A 24,232-nucleotide genomic window follows, 5' to 3' on the forward strand; every position below is an offset into this window, starting at 1 on the left:
TGATGGCGGTGTCGTGCAAAGTCCCATCGGCGACGAGGACGTCCCCGTGGGAGAGAACGATGGCGTGGATGACAGCGGCGTGAAAGCGGCAGACGTGATCGGTGGAGTGGAAGCTGACAGCGGCGTGTGCTCGGCTGCACCGCCGCGAGTAGTGGCAGCTGTCATCGGTGTCGTGAAATAGCCAGATGAAGACGCCGGGCGAGGAGCAGCAAATGCCGGCCGAGGAGTAGCGGATGCCGGCGGTGACAAAGCCCGGCGTGGTGCTGCTCTTGGCGGCGTTAGAGCCGTGCGTAGTGCCGGCGTTGGAGGCCGGCGTGGTGCTGCTGATGTCAGCGTTGCAGCTGTGCGTAGTGCCGGCGTTGGAGCTCGGCGTGGAGCCGGCGTTGGAACTCGGCGTGGAGCCGGCGTTGGAACTTGGCGTGGAGCCGGCGTTGGGGCTAGGCGTGGAGCTGTGCGAAAGCCCGCCAGGCACGTAGATGTCTCCGTGGAAGGAAACGCTTGCGAAGATGACAGCGGTGTGTGCCTGGCTGCACCGCGGTGTATTGTGGGCCCCCCTCCACTAGGCGGCTGCCAGATGCCGTCCACACTTGCGGGAAGACGTGCCTGCTCGTCGGAGTCGCCCGGTGCGAAAACCAGGGACGGGCGGGAGGGGGCCAGGAAGAGGGACGAAGACACGTCCCGCGCCGAGTCCCAGCAGGAGGACAAAAGCGACCTCACTGTGGGCTCCACTGGAGCTCTCGGCGAACCAAAAAAGAGAGCAGGAGCTGGCAAAAAGAGCAGCCGGGGAGCAGCCGCTGGAAGCTGCGTAGGAGCAGGGAGAAGCAGCTCAGCAGACGACGGGAAGGATGGCGGCGGCGGACGTGCCGGTCGGAGAGCCGCAGTCGGCGACAGAGCCGCAGGAGCCGCGAGACGTGAAGGAGGAGGCGGGCGCGCCGGTCGGTGAGCCGTAGCCGGTAGCGTTGCCGAGAAGAAGGAAGGTGGCGGAGGACGCGCCGGTCGGTGAGCCGTAGCTGGTAGCGTTGCCGCGGGAGCCGCGAGGCATGCAGGAAGTGGCGGACGTGCTGGTCGGAGAGCCGCAGCCAGCCGTCGAGCCGAGAGGAAAGATGGCGGCGGGGGACCCGCCGGTCGGAGAGCCGAAGCCGGTGGCGTTGCCGAGGGGAGAGGGTCCGCGTCTGTTGGCTGGGACCGCACAAACCTGGCCTTCAAGTCCTCCAGGAATTGTGCGGTCCAGAACGTCGGCTGAGGATTGCCGACAGGGATTCTCGCGGGGACACTTTCTGGCTCGATGATACTGTTGAGAACTCGCATGGCTGCAGTTGTGTGTCCCCGATGATGCAAGAATCCAGGAGAGTTGAGTGAAGGTAAGAAAATAATTTAATACTCATAAGAAACAGAAATAAACATGAAGCAGTCTTGCATAGTAAATTCTCCAACATAGATCTTATCCTCGAGCACTGAGGAGTGCTCGAGTGCAACATAAATAGACACTAGTGTGATTGACAGCAGGTGTGAACCGCTGCCAATAAATGAAAAGAGAAAAACAACAGTGCTCCGTGAATAAAACAGGAAATACAACAAAATAAGAGCACTGAGCAGGAAGTAAATACCAAAACACGAAAAACTAACAGAAATGAAGTGACAGATTGTCACAGAGTGAAGCATAAGAAACACAAAATAAGCAAAATACAGGGTTTTCCTGACAGTGTCTAGTTACGTTCACCTTTCCACCTTTCTGTTCTCTTTGTTCTCTATGTTTCCATATAAGAATCGATAACGGACTGACAAAGAACCAAATCATCAATTAAAATCCAAAATAGAAGCGGAACTGGAAAAATCTTAGCGACTCCCATCCCTAATCACTGGCCAAGAAAGGACAACAGCGACTATACTTCCTCCTCAAGCTGAAGAAGGCAAGAGCCCTGCTCTAAGAGCACCAACGAGAGCATTCTGACTAGCTGCATCACTATGTGTTATGGTAATTGCATTGCCCACAAGGGCAATACCCTGCAAGGCACAGTGAACACAGCAGGAAAAATAACTGGCATCATACTCCCTACTCTCCTGGACATCTACAACACCCGCCTCACCCGCACATCATCCGGAATTGTGGTGACCACAACCATCCACAACACAGACTCTTAAGCTGACGGTGCCGGAGCCTCTGAACCAGCTCCACCAGACTAACAAACAGTTTTATCCATTTAGCTGTCAGGAACCTGAACCCTCCGCCCCACCTCCCTCCCACTGGGCCCCTCCTCAGCTTTGGATGCTGAACCTCACCCCTCATCCTCATCCTGTCTGTCTCACTGTCTCTCTCTGCCCCTACTGAAAGGCTTATATGTATTTTATTTTATGTATTCATTTGTGTTGATACAAACCCTGTTTCCATATGAGTTGGGAAATTGTGTTAGATGTAAATATAAACAGAATAAAATCATTTGCAAATCAATTTCAACCCATATTCAATTGACTATGCTACAAAGACAACATATTTGAAGTTAAAACTGATAAACATGTTTTTTTTGCAAATAATCATTAACTTTATAATTTGATGCCAGCAACACGTGACAAAGAAGTTGGGAAAGGTGGCAACAAATACTGATAAAGTTGAGGAATGCTCATCAAACAGGTGTGCAGGCTAATTGGGAACAGGTGGGTGCCATGATTGGGTATAAAAGCAGCTTCCATGAAATGTTAAGTAATTTACAAACAAGAATGGGGTGAGAGCAGCCACTTTGTAAGCAAATTGTCGAACAGTTTTAGAACAACATTTCTCAATGAGCAAAGGCAAGGAATTTAGGGATTTTACCATCTACGGTCCGTAAAATCATCAAAAGGTTCAGAGAATCTGGAGAAATCACTGCACGTAAGCGATGATATTACGGACCTTTGATCCCTCAGGCAATACTGCATCAAAAACTGACATAAGTGTGTAAATGATATCACCACGTGGGCTCAGGAACACTTCATAAAACCACCGTAAGTAACTACAGTTGGTCGCTACATCTGTAAGTGCAAGTTAAAACTCTGCTATCCAAAGTGAAAGCCATTTATCAACAACACCAAGGAACGCCACCGGCTACGCTGGGCCCGAGCTCATCTAAGATGGACTGATGCAAAGTGGAAAAGTGTTCTGTGGTCTGACGAGTCCACATTTCAAAATATTTTTGGAAACTGTGGACGTGGTGTCCTCCGGAACAAAGAGGAACATAACCATCCAGATTGTTATAGGCGCAAAGTTCAAAAGCCAGCATCTGTGATGGTATGGGGGTGTATTAGTGCCCAAAGCATGGGTATCTTACACATCTGTGAAGGCACCATTAATGCTGAATGGTCCATACAGGTTTTGGAGCAACATATGTTGTCATCCAAGCAACGTTATCATGGACGCCCCTGCTTATTTCAGCAAGACAATGCCAAGCCACGAGTTACAACAGCGTGGTTTCGTAGTAAAAGACTGCGGGTACTTTCCTGGCCCGCCTGCAGTCCAGACATGTCTCCCATCGAAAATGTGTGGCACATTATGAAGCCTAAAATACGACAGCGGAGACCCCGGACTGTTGAACGACTGAAGCTCTACATAAAATAAGAATGGGAAACGATTCCACTTTCAAAGCTTCAACAATTAGTTTCCTCAGTTCCCAAACGTTTATTGAGCGTTGTTAAAAGAAAAGGTGAGGTAACACAGTGGTGAACATGCCCTTTCCCAACTACTTTGGCACGTGTTGCAGCCATGAAATTCTAAGTTAATTATTATTTGCAAAAAAAAAATCAAGTTTATGAGTTTGAACATCAAACAAAAAAAAAAAACGAAAAAAAAAAAAATATATATATATATATATATATATATTTTTTTTTTTTGTGCATTCAAATGAATATGGATTGAAAAATATTTACAAATCATTCTATTCCGTTTATATTTACACCCAACACAATTTCCCAACTCATATGGAAACGAGGTTTGTACGTATGTTTTCAAATAATTGTGCAAAACCCAAGTCTGTGCACATTTGTTGTTGATGCACAGTTGTGGTTGCTTTTCTCTATTCAAAATGTGCATATTCTTTCAAAATGCACATTTTGTACATTATCCTGTATTTTATGTATTTTTCTTTTTTCTTTATATTTTGCATATAGCTTAAAAAAAAATCCATGTTGCAGTAAGCTTACAACCTGATTCCGAGAGAAAGGCTTCCCCCCCCCCCTGTATTTCTTTGTTTCCTGTATTTCAAACACATTGATAATAAAAATTACTTTGGCTTTGATCACATTGCACGCATTCATTGATTATTTTATGGCAGTTCTATCTTACTGTATTTCACAATATTATGCTAGACCCACTCCACACCCATTGCGTCCGGTCTCCCCAATGGGGGGGTTGACCCACATCTGCGGCCCTCTCAAAGGTTTCTCATGGTCATTCTCATTGATATCCCACTGGGTTGTGAGTTTTTCCTTGCCCTTATGTGAGATCTGAACTGAGGATGTCGTTGTGGCTTGTGCAGCCCTTTGAGACATTTGTGATTTAGGGCTATATAAAAAAACGTTGATTGATTGATTTAATTTTCTGTTAATGTGATGCCAAATTTGTCTTTTATTATTCATGCTTTGTTTTGTGTCGACACATTTGTTTATTTCTTCCTTCATCTCGATTCACTGCAGAACAAATCTACCTTGGGGTAAAGAAAATATTACCTAATGGTGCTCTTTTAGACAGTAATATTGTTACCCCTTGCATATCTACTTATGAAATATGTTCCACCTGTGTGTAATGATTTGCTTAGGTATACAGTGGTAACTCACTTTAGAACAGCCCGCTTTCATTGGATTCTGTTTCTCATGAAAATTATTCATTAAAAAAAATTGCCCTGGTTTAAAATGCGTGTAACAAACTGGTCCAGTTTCCGGAATCGTTGTGCAGTTTGTTGACTCCTCTGGTGACTAAGGGCCTGATTTACTAAGATCCATATATTACGCGCAAGACAGCTTATGCAAACAATAAAATAGTATACTACACGAGTGACTGTGTTGCGTGTGATCAACTAACACTGCATGTGCAATTGAAAAGTTGTGCAGACTGCCCTATTTTAAATGAGGATTTTGCATGCATACAGGGCTTTTACTACTAAGACGATCATTTCCTGCACATTCATGTTCTCTTGCCTACTTGTGCGTGATGTGTTGACCCGGCAGCACACATTTATAATCCGTAACACCTTTTCTGAATTCAAGTCTGGACAACGGAAACATATTGGCACTGACACTTAATTCTGTGCGCGAGGCTGTGGATCGCATCACCAGCGCATTTGTGCGTCTGGAATCACTTAAACGCAAAAATATGCTTACTGAAAGACGTCTTTACATGTAGAAGATATCTTATCGTAAAAGGTTTCCTAAATAAATAAAAAAAACTAACAACTTTAAAAAAATAATAATGTCAGAAGACACCAAAAAACATCAAATTGAATTATTTTTAATCAGTCCTTTATTTCATGCAGCAGCAATAAAATTAAAAAAGGAAATTGTAGAATAGACAATATGCCTAATATGTTTTATTTCTGACTGTCCAAAATGTTGAAACGTACACGTAGACGGAGGATTCTCTGTCTATCGTCTGAATTTGCAGCTTCAGTGCCTCTTTTCTCAGAGCCGTGTGCGTCTGTGTCAGACAGAACGTCCTTTCCACACGTGCTAAATAAAACCCCAAATAGTGCTCCAAAAACGGTGAATAATGATGATAAAATAATTACCGTTACAAATCGCTCCGGAGTATAAGTCGCACCGGCCGAAAATGCATAATAAAGAAGGAAAAAACATATATAAGTAGCACTGGAGTATAAGTCGCATTTTTGGGGGAAATTTATTTGATAAAACCCAACACCAAGAATAGACATTTGAAAGGCAATTTAAAATAAATAAAGAATAGTGAACAACAGGCTGAATAAGTGTATGTTATATGACGCATAAATAACCAACTGAGAAGGTGCCTGGTATGTTAACGTAACATATTATGGTAAGAGTCATTCAAATAACTATAACATATAGAACATGCTATACGTTTACCAAACAATCTGTCACTCCTAATTTCTAAATCCGATGAAATCTTATACGTCTAGTCCCTTACGTTATTTTATATTTTACGGTAATGTGTTAATAATTTCACACATATGTTGCTCCTGAGTATAAGTCGCACCCCCGGCCAAACTAAGAAAAAAACTGCGACTTATAGTCCGAAAACTACGGTATATTTGCATCACCTACTCCCAGTATTGCGGGTGTTTTGATGATCAGCATATACTTTGCTTATGAATAAAGAGATGCAAAATAGATTAGACACCTTACTCTGCTCACTTAACAGACGCAATCCCTTTAGAACAAGTCAAGTGGATAAGCTGTGTCTGCGCTATCAAGTTTGCACCTCTTTTAGTACAGGCAAACTTTTAGTTAAACAGGCACTCAGTCCCTGATTTTTTTAATTGAATACGACAGCAAAATAAGCCACCCTGGGACCAAAGAAAGTGGTGGGTGCCAGCACTTTGTGAATGAAGGGGAAAAACACGATGGAATTCAAGAAAGAAATAGCGGCAAATTACAAATGTTGCGTCTGTCGGTCTTCGGAGTATTTTTCTAACCGTGTGAAATCAGTGAGGTCACAGATTGACGTAATTATATACCGGGTAGTCATTCTTGGACATATTGTCTATGCAAGCCTCTTCCTCTGCTGAGTCGACCAGCCCAGATTGCTGCCGCCAGAACTTCAATACATTCCTTCTTGTTTCATGCCCTCCATAGTGTTTCACAGTATGTCTATGAAATTAATATAAAATACTAGAGATGTCCGATAATGGCGTTTTTGCCAATATCCGATATTGTCCAACACTTAATTACCGATATCAATCGACACCGATATATACAGTCATAGAATTAACACATTGTTATGCCTAATTTAGTTGTGCTGCCCCGCTGGATGCATTAAACAATGTAACAAGGATTTCCAAAACAAATCAACTGAAGTTATGGAAAAAAATGCCAACATTGCACTGCCATATTTATTATTGAAGTCGCAAAGTGCATTATTTTTTTAACATGCCTTAAAACAGCAGCTTGGAATTTGGGACATGCTCTCCCTGAGAGAACATGAGGAGGATGAGGTGGGCGGGGCCTGGGGGTGTATATTGTAGCTTCCCGGAAGAGTTAGTGCTGCAAGGGGTTCTGGGTATTTGTTCTGTTGTGTTTATGTTGTGTTACGGTGCGGATGTTCTCCCGAAATGTGTTTGTCATTCTTGTTTGGTGTCGGTTCACAGTGTGCCTCATATTTTTATCGGTGTTAAAGTTGTTTATACAGCCACCCTCAGTGTGACCTGTATGGCTGTTGACCAAGTATGCTTTGCATTCACTTGTGTGTGTGAAAAGCCGTAGATATTATGTGATTGGGCCGGCACTCAAAGGCACTGCTTTAATTCACGCCACCTATATTGTTGTCTGGGTGGAAGTGGGGAGAATGGTTGCTCCGGGAGATTTTCGGGAGGAGGACTGAAATTCGGGAGTCTCCTGGGAAAAGCGGGAGCGTTGGCAAGTATGACTGGGGGACGCAACTGTTCTGTACTTCTCCCTACATCCGTGTACCACTCCGTACAGCTTTGTTTTAAAAATACATACATTTTACTTTTTTATATCAATAATTATCCATTTAGCTATATTCCAGATCGATAATTTCCAATACTACATTTTAAAGCATTTATCGGCCGATAATACCGGCAGTCCGATTTTATCAGATATCTCTATAAAATACATACTTCCGTGTTTATTTGTCTTTGAAATTTGGGCTACTACAGCTGAACATCTGACATGTAAAGCGGCGTCATTGGGACATTACAACTTGGTTTGAAGGAACACAAAAAAGGTAAGATAAAGTATTATTTTCATATAACCTTGGCATGTGCATAATAGCACAGACATGCTGCATGCAATAACATAAATGCTAATAAAAACATATTTTTTGTACCGGCCATTGATTCTAATGTTGTGATCAAGTAAATATTATGTTTAAAAATCTTTATTTTCGACTGTGAATGAAAAAAAATAGCGGTACTGTTTGTCTTCAAGATATATATTTAACACTGCATAATTTCAAAAGCAAAAATTATGATACTTTTGGAGAGGGTGGGTTGTGAATGCGATTTTTTAACAAAAGTTTATTAGATTAGATAAGGCTGAGATAGGCACCAGCACCCCCCGCGACCCCAAAAGGGAATAAGCGGTAGAAATGGATGGATGGATGGAGTTTATTTCAAAGGATACAATGCAATCTCATAAAACACATGACTTGTACGCAAAATTCCCACCATGCCTATCCAATGCTTATTATGTAGACCAGGGGTCCAGAATTTCTTTGCACTAGGAAGTGGTTTAATGTAGGCATTATTTGCACGGACAAATGTAACACATGGCGACTTCAGGAGTTTTATTTTACAACTATGAACAAACCTATTCTAGTGGGACAGGCAAAAGTTTACTCGACGAAAATGTGGTTGTTTTTAAATGATCAAATATGTCTATGAGGCCCGGTAGCAAATGTGTCATGGATTGGTACCAGCTCCCAGACCGATGCTTGGGTACCACTGATCTAGACCACAAGGAAGTGTTTTAAATGTAGTTTATAAACATCATAGGTCCACTTTAAGTGTCATTATTAACAGAGATTATGTTCTTTTTACACTTGTATGACTTAAAGGCCTACTGAAATGAGATTTTCTTATTTAAACAAGGATAGCAGGTCCATTCTATGTGTCATACTTGATCATTTCTAGATATTGCCATATTTTTGCTGAAAGAATTTAGTAGAGAACATCCACAATAAAGTTCGCAACTTTCGGTCGCTAACAGAAAAGTCCTGCCTTAACCGGAAGTCGCAGACGATGACGTCACATGTTGATGGCTCCTTACATATTCACATTGTTTTTAATGGGAGTCTCCAACAAAAAGAGCTATTGGGAACGAGAAAACGACAATTTCCCCATTAATTTGAGCGAGGATGAAAGATTCGTGTTTGAGGATATTGATGGCGATGGACTAGAAATACTAGGATAATTCTGGGAAATCCTTTATCTTTCTATTGTGTTGCTAGTGTTTTAGTGAGTTTAACAATACCTGATAGTAGGAGGTGTGTGTCCACGGGTGTCTTGACGCCAATGTCTCAGGGAAGTCGACGGCAGCTTTATGGATGGGGCAAGCTCAGCTGATCTCCGGTAAGAAGCGACTTTATACCACAACTTTCTCATCGAAACCTGCTGGTTGACATTCGGTCGGGAACCATGTTTGCTTGACCGCTGTGATCCATAGTAAAGTTTCACCTCCGGGAATTTTAAACAAGGACTCACCGTGTGTTTGTGTGGCTAAAGGCTAAAGCTTCCCAACTCCATCTTTCTACTTTGACTTCTCTAATATTAATTGAACAAATTGCAAAAGATTCAGCAACACAGATGTCCAAAATACTGTGTAATTATGCGGTTAAAGCAGACGACTTTTAGCTGTGTGTGTGTGTGCAGCGCTCATATTTCCTAAAACCCCTTGACGTCATGCGTAGACGTCATCATCACGTGACGTTTTCAAGAAGAAACTCCCGGGAAATTTGAAATTGCAATTTGGTAAACTAAAAAGGCCTTATTGACATGTGTTGCAATGTTAATATTTCATCATTGATATAAAAACTACCAGACTGCGTGGTGGGTAGTAGGTGGTTTTTGTAGGCCTTTAAATAGGCATCATTGTAAATCCTCCCAATTTACTCCTCATGCCATCACAGGTTGTTATTATACAGCACAATAGCTAACTCATCCAATATAATCTAAAGGTGACAATTTCAATCTACATTTAGAACACTTCCCTGTGGTAAATTTTGCACCACGGTCACATTTATAACCTGCTTTTCTAGCCTTAAATCTGTCTGTTGTGGAAGCGTTCAATGATTGCAAATGAAACCACGTCCCACCTTCTCCGAAAGTATCAACAATTATTTTTTGAAAATGTACACTGTTACATATATTGTTTAGTCGTCGCCGCCATTTCTCTTCCCAGACATAGTCAAAAAATATATTTCATTAATATAATGCAATTTTACCCAGTCACAACAATATGTATAAACTCCCGGATCGTTTCAGGGACAAATAATAAACAACTAATTTTAGTAGCGTTTATAACATTGTATGTGACATGTCGGTTTTATTTGGTGCATGACACAATTATATGGCAATAATACATTATCTTACCTTACACCTTACAGTAAGTAGCCAAGATAGTCAGACTGCCAAACCTCATTAACAGAAGAATCCAAAACTGCGTGTCAGCTCGAGCCAAAATGCATGAACCTTATGATTTGAAATTTTGTCATAATTTAATACAGGTGTGTCATACTCGTTTTAGATCCGGAACCCCACGGAGAAAAGTTGACTCCCATGGGAGCCGGACTGGTAAAATCCTTGCACAATAACTTGAAAATTAAGACAACTTTAGATTGTTTTCTTTGTTTTTAAAAAAAAGAACGAGCACATTCTGAAAATGTACAAATATTGTTTTTACACTTACATGTTGCGGTTAACAGTATTCTATCTTTGTTTGTCGTTATATATATTTTCTGGATCAATTATGGGATAATGTTCATCAGTCAACTCAGTGGTGTTAATTTTCAATCAATCAATATTAAAAAATGATATCGAAATCTATTTAAATGGGTTATGGTAAATGGGTTATACTTGTATAGCGCTTTTCTACCTTCAAGGTACTCAAAGCGCTTTGACACTACTTCCACATTCACACACACACATTCACACACTGACAGCGGGAGCTGCAATGAAAGGCGCTAACCAGCACCCATCAGGAGCAAGGGTGAAGTGTCTTGCTCAAGGACACAATGGACGTGACTCGGCTGGTAGACCCTGGGGATCGAACTAGGAACCCTCAGGTTGCTAGCACGGCCACTCTCCCAACAGCGCCTTGCTTTCCCACTATTGTATTAGTATTACTTTTGTACTGTTATTACTGTATTATTATATTATCATTATCATTTATATTATCAATCATTATTGTTATTAAAGTTAAAGTTAAAGTACCAATGATCATCACACACACACCGGGCGCGGCGAAACCCGCCCCCCGCATCCCACCCATCACCCTTGATCAACCCCTGGGAGGTGAGGGGAGCAGTGAGCAGCAGCAGCGGCCGCGCCCGAGAACCATTCCTGGTGATTCAACCGCCAATTCCAGCCCTCGATACTATTATTATTACTGTATTATCATTATTATGGTAGAGTATTAATGTTACTACTGTATCATATTATCGTATCAATATTATCATGAGTATTATATCATTATTGCTATTTTATTATCACTATTATTGTTATAATATTATCATTACTGTAGTATCATTACTATTGCATTATTGTATTACTGTATTATTGTTATGACTACATTGCTATTATTAATGTTGTCATTATGTTGATGGTAAGGGAGAGAAACAGGTGAAAGTGCCATGCATGCAGTGCTACAGGTGTGTGTTTAGTTGAGTTCAGGTGTGTTGTGCCTCTGGTCCATTATCACACAAAGCGACCACGGGTGACACGCTCAGTGCTCAATTAGCGGTGACAAGATGGCCGACATGCTGGTTGCAGAGGAAAGGAGAGTTTCACTTGTAAACTGCAAATCTTGCCGTACATTACATAAATTACAGGATGTTATTTATGTAGTTTGCTCATTTTCCTCGACTGGTGCACTAACATCATGTGGTTGAATTTAGATTTTTTTTTACATATGTAGCATCATATACAAATACTTGCTACTGCGGCATTTAGTGGACACATTTAGAACAGCAGTTTCTTTCATTCCAAAATTTCGGCACATTTTTATACTTTATACTCATCTCGCGGGCCAGATTCGGTCCAAGGGCCGTACGTTTCACACAAATATCAAACATTGTAGCAACATTAAAAGTCAGGGAAGAAAAAAATACATAGTATGTCCCCTTAAAAAAAATCCAGTTTGACAAAAAAATGTATATAGACCATATAGATTGTTTCAAAATTTGAACTCATAAAAGGGTTGACCATTTTGCTGAAACAGATTGCATTTCAAATTGGAGTTTCCACTGTAGCGTGCACACAGACGCTTCCCACCATGATGTCATCAGCATTCAGCCCATTGACATTTTATTGATGGGTAACTATAAATGTAGGACACATGCAGGGGAAAAAAACATCTGTCTTCCACCAACCAAGTCATCTGTCTGCTATTGCTCTCTAACCTTCCACGAGAGTCCAACAAATAAAAACTAGTGTGTCATTTATAAAAGATCTAATCTCATCAGATATATCAGTTAAGAACATGGCTGCCCTCTTTGTCTATGTACATTTCTGACTGCAACACCATGATACGGTCGAGGCCAATTTAAGCAGCTGGAATTGAAGCAACTGGTTTGGGACTGTGTTCGTTCCAAGATCCCCATGTAATAGGATTCCTCAAGGCCTCAGATGGATGGCAAATGTAGGCAGTTTCATCTACTAAAAGAGGGCATAAATCACAGGCGGAGGAAGCGGGGACGATGCAGGGGTTATCACCAGTCTGCCTCCCTCATGAGAGCTTTGCATTAAAGCATTAGTGAAATTAATTCATCTTTCATAAGAGGTTTGAGCCGTATCTGTGATCTATGATAACAACCAATTTCTCACTATGGAGGGCCGGAGGAAGGGGGGACGGGGTGGAGGAGGGAGACAGGCGGGGGGAAAAAAAACACATCGCGACCCTGATAGACTACACAAATCTGCTCTTTTTAAATGGGCTAACATTATCTGGAGTGCCGTTCTCTGGAGCATCATCCCAGATTCATATCCCAGTCAGGAAAAAGGGCATAAATCACTAAACTTTTCTCAGCCTCTTTTCCTATACATCCTTCTCCTCGTCCCTCTCATGCTGGGCCAAATTTGTTTGTGCTTTTTTTAAAATTGTACTGTTGAACACAGAATATTGCTTTGACATAAATGGATTTCTCCCTCAATTAGTGTAATTGGTTTTAAATCAGATCCAGATTGATGATCAATGATGTCTGAATTGTTAGGGTGTGAATGCATGTGTGTTTGCATGGTTGTCTGCGGGGCATACAGTTTGTGAAAGACATGGAAATTGGGGGAAGTGTGCGAACAGAGCTGAATCCATCTGTTTTGCATATATTTGCAGAGGCGGCCGTCGGAGCATGTTTGACAGATGAGTGGGGAGTGTGGGGATGACACGCAGGCGGCGGTGCTCTTTATGACTACATCAGCATAGCCCTGCTCAATGTGCAGCTTGCCTATGATGGCGCACAGCATCGCACCATGTCGCAAAATTGAACACACAGGAGTCAGCGGAGAGTTTCAACATCTAACATTTCAATTTACAGACCGGTTTGTCTTTAAATTGAGGAAAAGACAGCCAGAGGAGGCATTTTGTCTTTGACTGCACAGCAAAAAGTACAATGTAGACAAGCTTGGGACTAATAAAAAGAAGCATAAGAAATGGATATTTTTCTACATTTGATAACTATTTTTTTTTACATATACCATAATTGACTTCAGTTATTTTTTTGAGTTGCTATATATGTTTTTTTTTTCCCATTGAAAATGTGATCGATTCTATTTTTCTTCCAAACAACATCTCTCTACTCACCTCAGGAAAGTAGTCTTGAGGAAACTTCTCCTTCTCCAGCATGGGTGTGCATTCTAGTGTCTCGGAGCAGGTTTCCTTCCCGATCACCTTCCGGAATTTCTTTGCTGATGGAAGAAAATGAATACATGCAACAATCAAAGAGGGTTAATTTTTAAAAGAGCGCCTGTGTGATTATTTATTTAAAAAATAAAGCATGAAAGTGCACTCTGAGCCACGACCTTCCACAGGCAACTGCACCACCTGCTGGAGAGAATGCAAACCAATGGCATCTACCTAATGGAGAAAATAAGTTTTAAACAGATGTTGTTGCACTGTATAAATATAATATTTCTTTAATTTCATACTGAGCATGTAGGTAGGCGGGAGCCAAATCCTGTAATTCACACTAGGCATACAGAGACAGCAATGTGGGGGATTAAAAATGACATCAACACAATTAAAAAACTAAATACTCTAAATATGACACCCATTAATTAATCGTAATCAACCTGATAATTGACATCCCTATTTTTTATATTTTTGTATGTATATATACAGTATATAAAGATGTAAAAACCAACATCAGGCAACCGGTGCACAAATATTGATATCCATGTGTAGCTTCATGTAATTGCATTTGTAAATGAACTTAAAAGGTATAAAAGTGTGGAGTGGTCCTCTTCTGTTATGGAGCCCTCCCCTGCCTTCGCCCTGTCCTTCACTGGGGTAACAATCATTGGTACTTGAAGTTTTACTGGTGCTAATGCTGACTTGGGTCTAATAGGAAGCAAGGCACCTCCACATCTATATCCCGTCTTTAATTAGCGTGGCCACAGCACCCCGGGGCCCTCTGACACTGCAGGCTGATGAGACCGCCGTAACTGTCCAATAACCCGCCGCACACCATTACTGTAGGCCCGAAATCTTATGAATTAAATGCTAATATTAATAATCACGACCAGTCGGCCCCGCTCCTTTTACATTATCCTCAAAGACAATCTCAGCTCGTTGGTTTTGATGGAAGCAGGAATAGCCTGCGAATGGTTGTGGGGGTGGGATGAGGGGCCACTGTGGGAGGATTTCATTTCAGAGTGTGTTGCTATGATCTATATGTGTGACTCACCTTTGAAATCAAACTGTTGGACATTTTTCAAAGATTCATGAATGAAGTAGAAACTTCCCAGAGCCTGCAAGAACAAGACACAAGAGATAAGAATTGTGTTGGATTTTAGAGCAAACATCCATATCTTGAACAATGAATATGGTTAAGCATCGAGCATTGTCCGAAACGGTCCAAATTTTTAAACATGGATTCCAATTTCCGATGCTCATTCTGCTGATCGGACGAAATAGCTGCCACAGCCACAGCTACGCAGCAAACTCTTTAATAGAGTAATAGTTAATGTTTGCTTTGATTTAGGCCCAGACTGAATTCCCCCTTGGCCCTTAGAGAACTAAGTGTCAAGGTGAAGGGCTGAAAATACGCCTCTGCGAATTCAGTGACGTGGTTGAATAGAAGGTTTTGCTTGTGATTAGTTATTGGGTAGTATTGAATTTGTTTTGCTCAAATATGTAATAAAAGAGAAAAATTAACCACTTTAAATACTGTAATGATTTTGTTATTGTCATTAGCACTCACTGTTAAAACAATACAGTTAATACATGTAATCGGTGACTGCAATTTTCAGTTGTACTGGAAAAAGCAGCATCCCTATTCCTAACATTAACAACAGAATACAGAATTGGCAAAAGTTTTCAAAATTAATGTTAAACTTTTGACAAAGTGTAATCCTGTAGAAAGAAGCTTCATAACATTTAATATTCAAGGTCAAAAGATTTGTATTTATACACTACTAATATTTGAACTTCGAGAGCTATTATTTCAACTTTGAGAGCTAATAATTAAACTTTGATGGCTTTAATCAAAATTACAGAGGAAATTACCAGTGATACCGATATAAAATAAAAAATGTGCTGCAGCAGTGTTTATGGATCTAACTAAATAATTTTACACAATTAATCACAATATTTTATTTAAAAAAATAGAACAGTATGGCATCAGAGAGTTGGTTTTAAACTGGATTAGAAGTTATTTTACCAACAGGAAACCTCTGCAATGCTAAATATATTCTGTGGTGTACCGCAGGGATCAATACTAGGACCAAAATTGTTAAATTTTTATATAAACGACATTTGTAAAGCTACAAAAAAAAATACATTTAGTATCATTCGTGGAAGTTACAACAGTGTTTTGTTCAGGAGAGAAGACACAGAAGTATATACAAATAATAACAGAAGAAATGAACACATTACAAAGGTGGTTTAACAAAAACAAACTGTCTTAAAACCTGAGTAAAACTAAAATGCTGCTATTTGGTAACAGTAGAAGGGAGAGTTAATCACACATACAAATAGACGGACTAGAAATTGAAAGAGTAAATGAAATCAAAATTCTAGGTATAATAAAAGATGATTAAATGAACTGGATACCTCATATAAAAAATATACAACATAAAGTAGAAAAACACAGGTCAATAATGAATAAAGCTAAACATGCTTTGGACCAAAAATCACTCCGTATTCTCTATTGTTCGCTACTGTTACCATATCTGACTTATTGTGTAGAAATATGGGAAAATAACTCCAAAAGTATACCTATTCATTAACCGTGTTACAAAAAAGATCAGTTAGAATAATACATAATGTTGGATAGAGAGAAAATATAAACCTTGTATTCATTGAATAAAAAAAAAAAAAAAATGAAATTCCAGAACATAGTGAATTTGCAAACAGCTAAAATTGAACATAAAGCAAACTCTAACCTGCTATCCAAGAATATACAACAATTCTTCTAAAAAAAAAGAGGAGAAATATAACCCTAGAGGAAAATGTAATTTAAAACATTTGTATGCACATACAACACCTTCAGTATATCAGTATATGGAATTAAATTATGGAATGGATTAAGCAAAGAAATCAAACTATGTACTAATATCATCCAATTTTAAAAACTATTCAAACTTAAAATGTTTAAAAAGTACCAAGAAGAAGAACCATGATAAACATTCAGAATTTTTTTCATCCATACATTCATTTTCTATATAATACTATTCATGTCATTTTATGAAATACAACGTATTTAACTAATTATAATTCATTTATTTTTATTTTATATTACTTATTAAAGTACCAATGATTGTCACACACACACACACACAAACACACAAACACACACACACTATTATGGAGTATATTGTGAATAAATTGAGAACAGTAAATGAACAGAAGTGTTAGCAACTGCTATTTAAAAGAAAAGGGGTAGGATTAAATAAGTTCTGCTTCTTCCTACTCCTTTTTGCACATGTTGAACAGAGAAACTGGAAATTGTGAAGCATCATGTTCTATGCATGCATGTTCCAAATAAACTTAAACTCAAACTGGTTAAAGATAGCTCTATGAGAAATTTAATAGTGCATTTCTGACCCTGTCTCTTAAACGAATGGGAACTGAGAATCTTTGAGAATTAAGAATCTTTGGGAACTGGAATCGAAACGAGGAATCAAAACCCATCCATCCATCCTTTCATCCATCCATCTTCTTCCGCTTATCCGAGGTCGGGTCGCGGGGGCAGCAGCCTAAGCAGGGAAGCCCAGTCTTCCCTCTCCCCAGCCACTTCATCCAGCTCTTCCCGGGGGATCCTGAGGCGTTCCCAGGCCAGCCGGGAGACATAGTCTTCCCAACGTGACCTGGGTCTTCCCCGTGGCCTCCTACCGGTTGGCCGTGCCCTAAACACCTCCCTAGTGAGGCGTTCGGGTGGCATCCTGACCAGATGCCCGACCACCTCATCTGGCTCCTCTCGATGTGGAGGAGCAGCGGCTTTACGTTGAGCTCCTCCCGGATGGCAGAGCTTCTCACCCTATCTCTAAGGGAGAGCCCCGCCACACGTCGGAGGAAACTCATTTCGGCCGCTTTTACCCGTGATCTTGTCCTTCCGGTCATGACCCAAAGCTCATGACCATAGGTGAGGATGGGACTGTAGATCGACCGAAAGTGAAATCAACCTTATGAGCTTTGGGTTTGGGGGTGCTGTTTACTCCTGCAAACTCCACGCAAAATGAATAGTCTTACACCAAAAGTGTTCAGAGCAATTCCAGCTGGAAGTTAACTGGAGACTTTTTTGTTCAGATGTGTTCAATATGTTTCTTATTTTCCGGACTATAAGCCGCAACGTTTTCCTGTGCTTTGAACCCTGCGGCTTTCATTTTATTTTTTTCTTCTCTTACGACTATAATGTTTTTTATTCAACAAATAGTTTTCATAAAACACAGAGACAATAAAAATGTGTTATTGTTTGTGCTATTGTGCTATATTTTGCACTGCTGGTGCTGCCGATGGAATGTCTACAGCAGGGGTGTCAAACTCAAATACTGAGTGGGCCAAAATTTAAAATTGAGCAAAGCCGCGGGCCAAAGTTGAACAAATTAACCTTTTAATAGTGACACAAACAAGTTTTGCATTTATTTTGAACAAGCAAGGCTTATATAACTTTATAGTGCATTGCAAAATCCAGTTTTAAATAATAATAATAATTAAATATCAATGGCATATCAAATGATATTCAAATAAAAATTGAATGCCTCTTTTATATTTGCAGCCTTCTGAGGTGAATATCAAAATAAACTTTTTCACAGGCTAATAACAAATTTCCATCCATCCATTTTCTACCGCGTATTCCCTCTTGGGGTCGCGGGGGGAGCTGGCGCCTATCTCAGCTACAATCGGGCGGAAGGCGGGGTACACCCTGGACAAGTCGCCACCTCATCACAGGGCCAACACAAATAGACAGACAACATTCACACTCACATTCACACACTGGGGCCAATTTAGTGTTGCCAATCAACCTATCCCCAGGTGCATGTCTTTGGAAGTGGGAGGAAGCCGGAGTACCCGGAGGGAACCCACGCATTCACGGGGAGAACATGCAAACTCCACACAGAAAGATCCCGAGCCTGGATTTGAACCCAGGACTGCAGGACCTTCGTATTGTGAGGCAGACGCACTAACCCCTCTGCCACCGTGAAGCCCTAATAACAAATTTGAAAATAAAATAATAAATGAATCAAACATTCAAGCCTTGAAGTAGCAAGAGAAAGTGCATGAATAAAATGTTAATTTTTGCTCAGTTTGCTACACTGATTCGCCTTAACACTGAATACGGAACAAGCAACGCTTATATAACTTAATAGTGCAAAATCAACTTTCAAAAAACAAACGAAAAAACATCAATGGCATATTCCATCCATCCATTTCCTACCGCTTATTCCCTTTTTGGGGTCGCGGGGGGCGCTGGCGCCTATCTCAGCTACAGTCGGGCGGAAGGCGGGGTACACCCTGGACAAGTCGCCACCTCATCGCAGGGCAAACACAGATAGACAGACAACATTCACACTCACATTCACACACTAGGGCCAATTTAGTGTTGCCAATCAACTTACCCCCAGGTGCATGTCTTTGGAGGTGGGAGGAAGCCGGCATATTTATTAAAATGTAAATAAAAAATGTAATGCCTATTTTCTATTTGCAGCCATCTGAGGTAAATATCAACATGAACTTTTTCCACTGGCTAATAATTTTGAAAATAAAATAACAATGAATAAATGAACCATTCAGGCCTTTTTACTGCTCAGTTTGCGACACACTGATCTAATCTGATGTGCCCAAACCAGATACCTGGCATCTTTTCTTGGATGCTAGTTCATTATTGTCGGGGCTCAGGCTTTGAGCTGAGGTGGGCGGGGTTTGGTAGTAGCGGGGGGTGTATATTGTAGCGTCCCGGAAGATTTAGTGCAGCAAGGGGTTCTAGGTATTTTTTCTGTTGTGTTTATGTTGTGTTATGGTGCGGATGTTCTCCCAGAATGTGTTTGTCATTATTGTTTGGTGTGGGTTCACAGAGTGGCACATATTTCTAACAGTCTTAAAGTTGTTTATACGACCACCCTCAGTGTGACCTGTATGGCTGTTTACCAACTATGCCTTGCATTCACCTGTGTGTGTGTTTGTGTAAAAGCCGCATATATTATGTAGGAAAAGCGGACGTGGCGAAAGGTTGTAGAGGACACAAAAGGCAGTGCTTTTAAGGCACGCCCCCAATATTGTTGTTCGGTGGGGATTTGGGAAAATGGTTGCCCCCTGGAGATTTTGGGTGGGGCACTGAAATTTGGGAGTCTCCCAGGAGGGTTGGCAAGTATGAGTATTAGCGGTGAATGCGGTGTTACACTGCCACCGCCGCTGTATAATACCGGCTCTAATGTTAATTTTATATTGCCTCAAGGGCCAAATGAAATTACACAGCGTGCCAAACTTGGCCCGCAGGCCAGAGTTTGACACCCATGGTCTACAGTATTTATTTCTGCTTAATGCTTTGAACCGGAAGTACAAGTGGTGTTCCGTTTTGAAGTCGTCCATTGTGTTTCAGATCATATAGATTATTCATTCATCGCTCCTAGCAATGTTTGTAAGTTTTACAACAAAACTAAAACAATTCATGTTTACTAAACCAACACGTTTGATAGTAATATTTCCATGCAAATGTGTGTGCGCTATCGTGATAGTGTCATTCGCATTAGCTAATATGCTGACACTTTTACAAGTGTCTGTGGTTGCATCACTGACTTACAACGGCATTCTTTTTGTGTTGTCGGTTATGTAAAGTCATGAAAATGTCACTGTGGAGTTATAAAGTCTATTTAGCTGACTGAAGTTAGCTAATAAGGAATATGATTGATTGATGATTGATTGATTGAAGAGCTAGCGTCTATAATGATGACTTTTGTTATGTCTGATCAGATGTTTTACTGCCGTTTTACAGGCATCGTCTGGAAACAATTAAGGGATGTAAAAAAACATTTACAAAATATTTCTGTGTAAATGAGTTCAAGTTTAGTATATAGCGGTATAGCTCGGTTAGTACAGTGGCCGTGCCAGCAACTTGAGGGTTCCAGGTTCGATTCCCGCTTTCACAATCCGAGTCACTGCCGTTGTGTCCTTGGGCAAGACACTTTACCACCTGCTCCCGGTGCCACCCACACTGGTTTAAATGTAACTTGGATATTGGGTTTCACTATGTAAAAGCGCTTTGAGCCACTAGAGAAAAGCGCTGTATAAATATAAATTCACTTCACTTCAATGATTGTCTCACACACGCTAGGTGTGGTGAAATGTGTCCTCTGCATTTGACCCATCCTCTTGTTCACCCCCTAGGTGGTGAGGGGAGCAGTAAGCAGCAGCGGTGGCCATGCCCGGGAATCATTTTGGTGATTTGACCCCCCAATTCCAACCCTTGATGCTGAGTGCCAAGCAGGGAGGTAATGGGTACCACTTTTATAGTCTTTATCTAATTTCACAACGTAAATATTTGCAGTGCAGCTAATATTTATACATAACAATATTTATTTTCTTCTAAAATTTAGTGGGCGAACTCTACAGTCCGGAAAATATAGTAGTTCATCACAGTGATTGTGTCTGTATTGTGTAGAAATGATCAGGCCGCCACAATACAAGTGTGGATCAAACTTGAGTGGTTCTGCTAAATTGGACGCACTGGCAACAACTGTTTAACACAGGGGTCGGGAACCTTTTTGGCTAAGAGAGCCATGAAAGCCAAATATTTTAAAATGTATTTCTGTGAGAGCCATATATATATTTTTAACACTGAATACAACTAAATGCGTGCATTTCTAAGTAAGACCAATATTTTTAGAGTATAATAAGTCTCTTATTCTTCTTAATAACATTGTTATTCTGAAGATAACCAATAATAAATAAAATACTTCTTAATTTGACTTCTTGAACTGGTGAGGTAGAAAACAGATGGATGGATTAATATGCATGCGACTTGTCCAGGGTGTACCCCGCCTTCCGCCCGATTGTAGCTGAGATAGGCGCCAGCGCCCCCCGCGACCCCGAAAGGGAATAAGCGGTAGAAAATGGATGGATGGATGGAGAATGTTTTATATTTTCAACATTCTTTTTAACACTTAAACACGTACCATGAATTGATTTACATGGACCCCGACTTAAACAAGTTGAAAAACGTATTTTGGTGTTACCATTTAGTGGTCAATTGTACGGAATATGTACCGCACTGTGTAATCTACAAACCCCGTTTCCATATGAGTTGGGAAATTGTGTTAGATGTAAATATAAACGGAATACAATGATTTGCAAATCATTTTTAACCCATATTCAATTGAATATGCTACAAAGACAACATATTTGATGTTAAAACTGATTAACTTTTTTTTTTTTTTGCAAATAATCATCAACTTTAGAATTTGATGCCAGCAACACGTGACAAAGAAGTTGGGAAAAGTGGCAATAAATAATGATAAAGTTGAGGAATGCTCATCAAACCCTTATTTGGACCATCCCACAGGTGTGCAGGCTAATTTTGGAACAGGTGGGTCCCATGATTGGGTATAAAAGCAGCTTCCATGAAATGTTAAGGAATTCAAAAACAAGTATGGGGCGAGGGTCACCAATTTGTAAGCAAATTGTCGAACAGTTTTAGAACAACATTTCTCAATGAGCTATTGCAAGGAATTTAGGGATTTCACCATCTACGGTCTGTAAAATCATCAAAATGTTCGGAGAATCTGGAGAAATCAGTGCACGTAAGCAATGATATTACGGACCTTTGATTCCTCAGGCGGTACTGCATCAAAAACCGACATCAGTGTGTAAAGGATATCACCACACGGGCTCAGGAACACTTTATAAAACCACTGTCAGTAACTACAGTTGGTAGCTACATCTGTAAGTGCAAGTTAAAACTCTACTATGCAAACCCAAAGCCATTTATCAACAACACCCAGGAACGCCGCCGGCTTCACTGGCCCGAGCTTATCTAAGATGGACTGATGCAAAGTGGAAAAGTGTTATGTGGTCTGATGAGTCCACATTTCAAATTATATTTGGAAACTGTGTATGTGGTGTCCTCCAGAACAAAAAGGAAAATAACCATCCGGATTGTTATAGGCGCAAAGTTCAAAAGCCAGCATATGTGATGGTATGGGGGTGTATTAGTGCCAACGGCACCAGTAATGCTGAATGGTCCATACAAGTTTTGGAGCAAAATATGTTGTTATCCAAACAACGTTATCATGGACGCCCCTGCTTATTTCAGCAAGACAATGCCAAGCCACGTTTTACAACAGCGTGGCTTCGTAGTAAAAGAGTGCGGGTTCTTTCCAGGCCCGCCTGCAGTCCAGACATTTCTCCCATCGAAAATATGTGGCGCATTATGAAGTGTAAAATACAACAACAAGACCCCGGACTGTTGAACAACTTAAGCTGTACATCAAGCAAGAATGGTAAAGAATTCCACTTTCAAAACTTCAACAATTAGTTTCCTCAATTCCCCGAACCTTTATTGAGTGTTGTTAAAAAAAAAGGTGATGTAACACAGTGGTGAACATGCCCTTTCCCAGCTACTTTGGCACTTGTTGCAGCCATGAAATTCTAAGTTAATTATTATTTGCACAAAAAAAAAAGTTTATGAGTTTGAACATCAAATATATTGTCTTTGTAGTGCATTCAATTGAATATGGGTTGAAAATGATTTTCAAATCATTGTATTCCGTTTACATTTACATCTAACACAATTTCCCAACTCATATGGAAACGGGGTTTGTACTAAAAAAAGTTTCAATCAATCAATCAATCAATCAAAATTGTGATTACCAGCTGAATTATTCCTTACTTATCATGTTAAGCAATGTCAGCTAAGGTTTATCTGAGAGCCATATGCGATCATCAGAAGAACCACATCTGGCTCGAGAGCCATAGGTTCCCTACCCCTGGTCTAACATGTCCTTTTAGGGTGTGCTGTACAGTCAACAATGCAGTCAATACTACGCCTCTAAGCCTTCTAATGTCTTGACTCATTTATTTTAGCGACCCAAAGGATGCATTCAACTGCACTTGTGAATGAGTAAATATGCACTTCAATAGGCTTAACATCATTTTTTTTCCCCCTGTGAACAATCAGAAAACTTTCCCAGTCTGTGGACAAGCCGATCAAAGTGTGTGGGAAGAAGTGAGAGTCATAGAGACGGGGATTTGATGCGGTTCACAGTCCACTACCCTGCTTTTTGTAGGCCCTCTTTCCATTTAGGGAACATGAAGGCTATGTATTTGAGATTGGCAGACCTTTGCTTCAGGTTAATTTCCAGTCTCTTTTTGAGTAACTTCTATCATAAGGAAGCGCACATTTGAATTAAAATAGTCGTGAGTAGTGCAAGACATTCATGGCTGAAGCCAGAAAGAAGGAGGCACAACAGTGATGTCAGGGAACAGGGAAAGGACAAATGAAGTGAGGATTTCAGGGTTCTATCAGATGAAGGAGACAAGACATGGATTCAGTTTTCCTGTATTTTCCTGTTGAAGGTTTGAAAAAAACAACCAAAAAAAAAAAAAACGACACTTCTCCCCGACAAGATGAGAGACAGTTTGGATCCACCCTGCATTATTTATGAGTGCTGGCACATCTTCAGATTAAACA

The 24,232-nt window shown here is 40.6% G+C and overlaps 1 protein-coding gene across 3 annotated transcripts in view; it reads right to left on the reverse strand.

Annotated features, from left to right (window-relative positions):
• Window positions 1–24,232, reverse strand: part of LOC133559275 (inositol polyphosphate-5-phosphatase A-like) — a 453,585-nt gene that overhangs the window by 229,914 nt on the left and 199,439 nt on the right. For all 3 annotated transcript variants that reach the window (XM_061910884.1, XM_061910882.1, XM_061910883.1), the window contains exons 5-6: window positions 14,795–14,858; window positions 13,693–13,796 (exon numbers count right to left, since the gene is read on the reverse strand). In XM_061910884.1, coding sequence (XP_061766868.1) covers window positions 13,693–13,796; window positions 14,795–14,858 — 168 coding nt within the window. The remainder of the gene's footprint in view (window positions 1–13,692; window positions 13,797–14,794; window positions 14,859–24,232) is intronic.

Source organism: Nerophis ophidion, linkage group LG09, assembly GCF_033978795.1.
Source record: "Nerophis ophidion isolate RoL-2023_Sa linkage group LG09, RoL_Noph_v1.0, whole genome shotgun sequence".
Classification (NCBI taxonomy): Eukaryota; Metazoa; Chordata; class Actinopteri; order Syngnathiformes; family Syngnathidae; genus Nerophis; species Nerophis ophidion.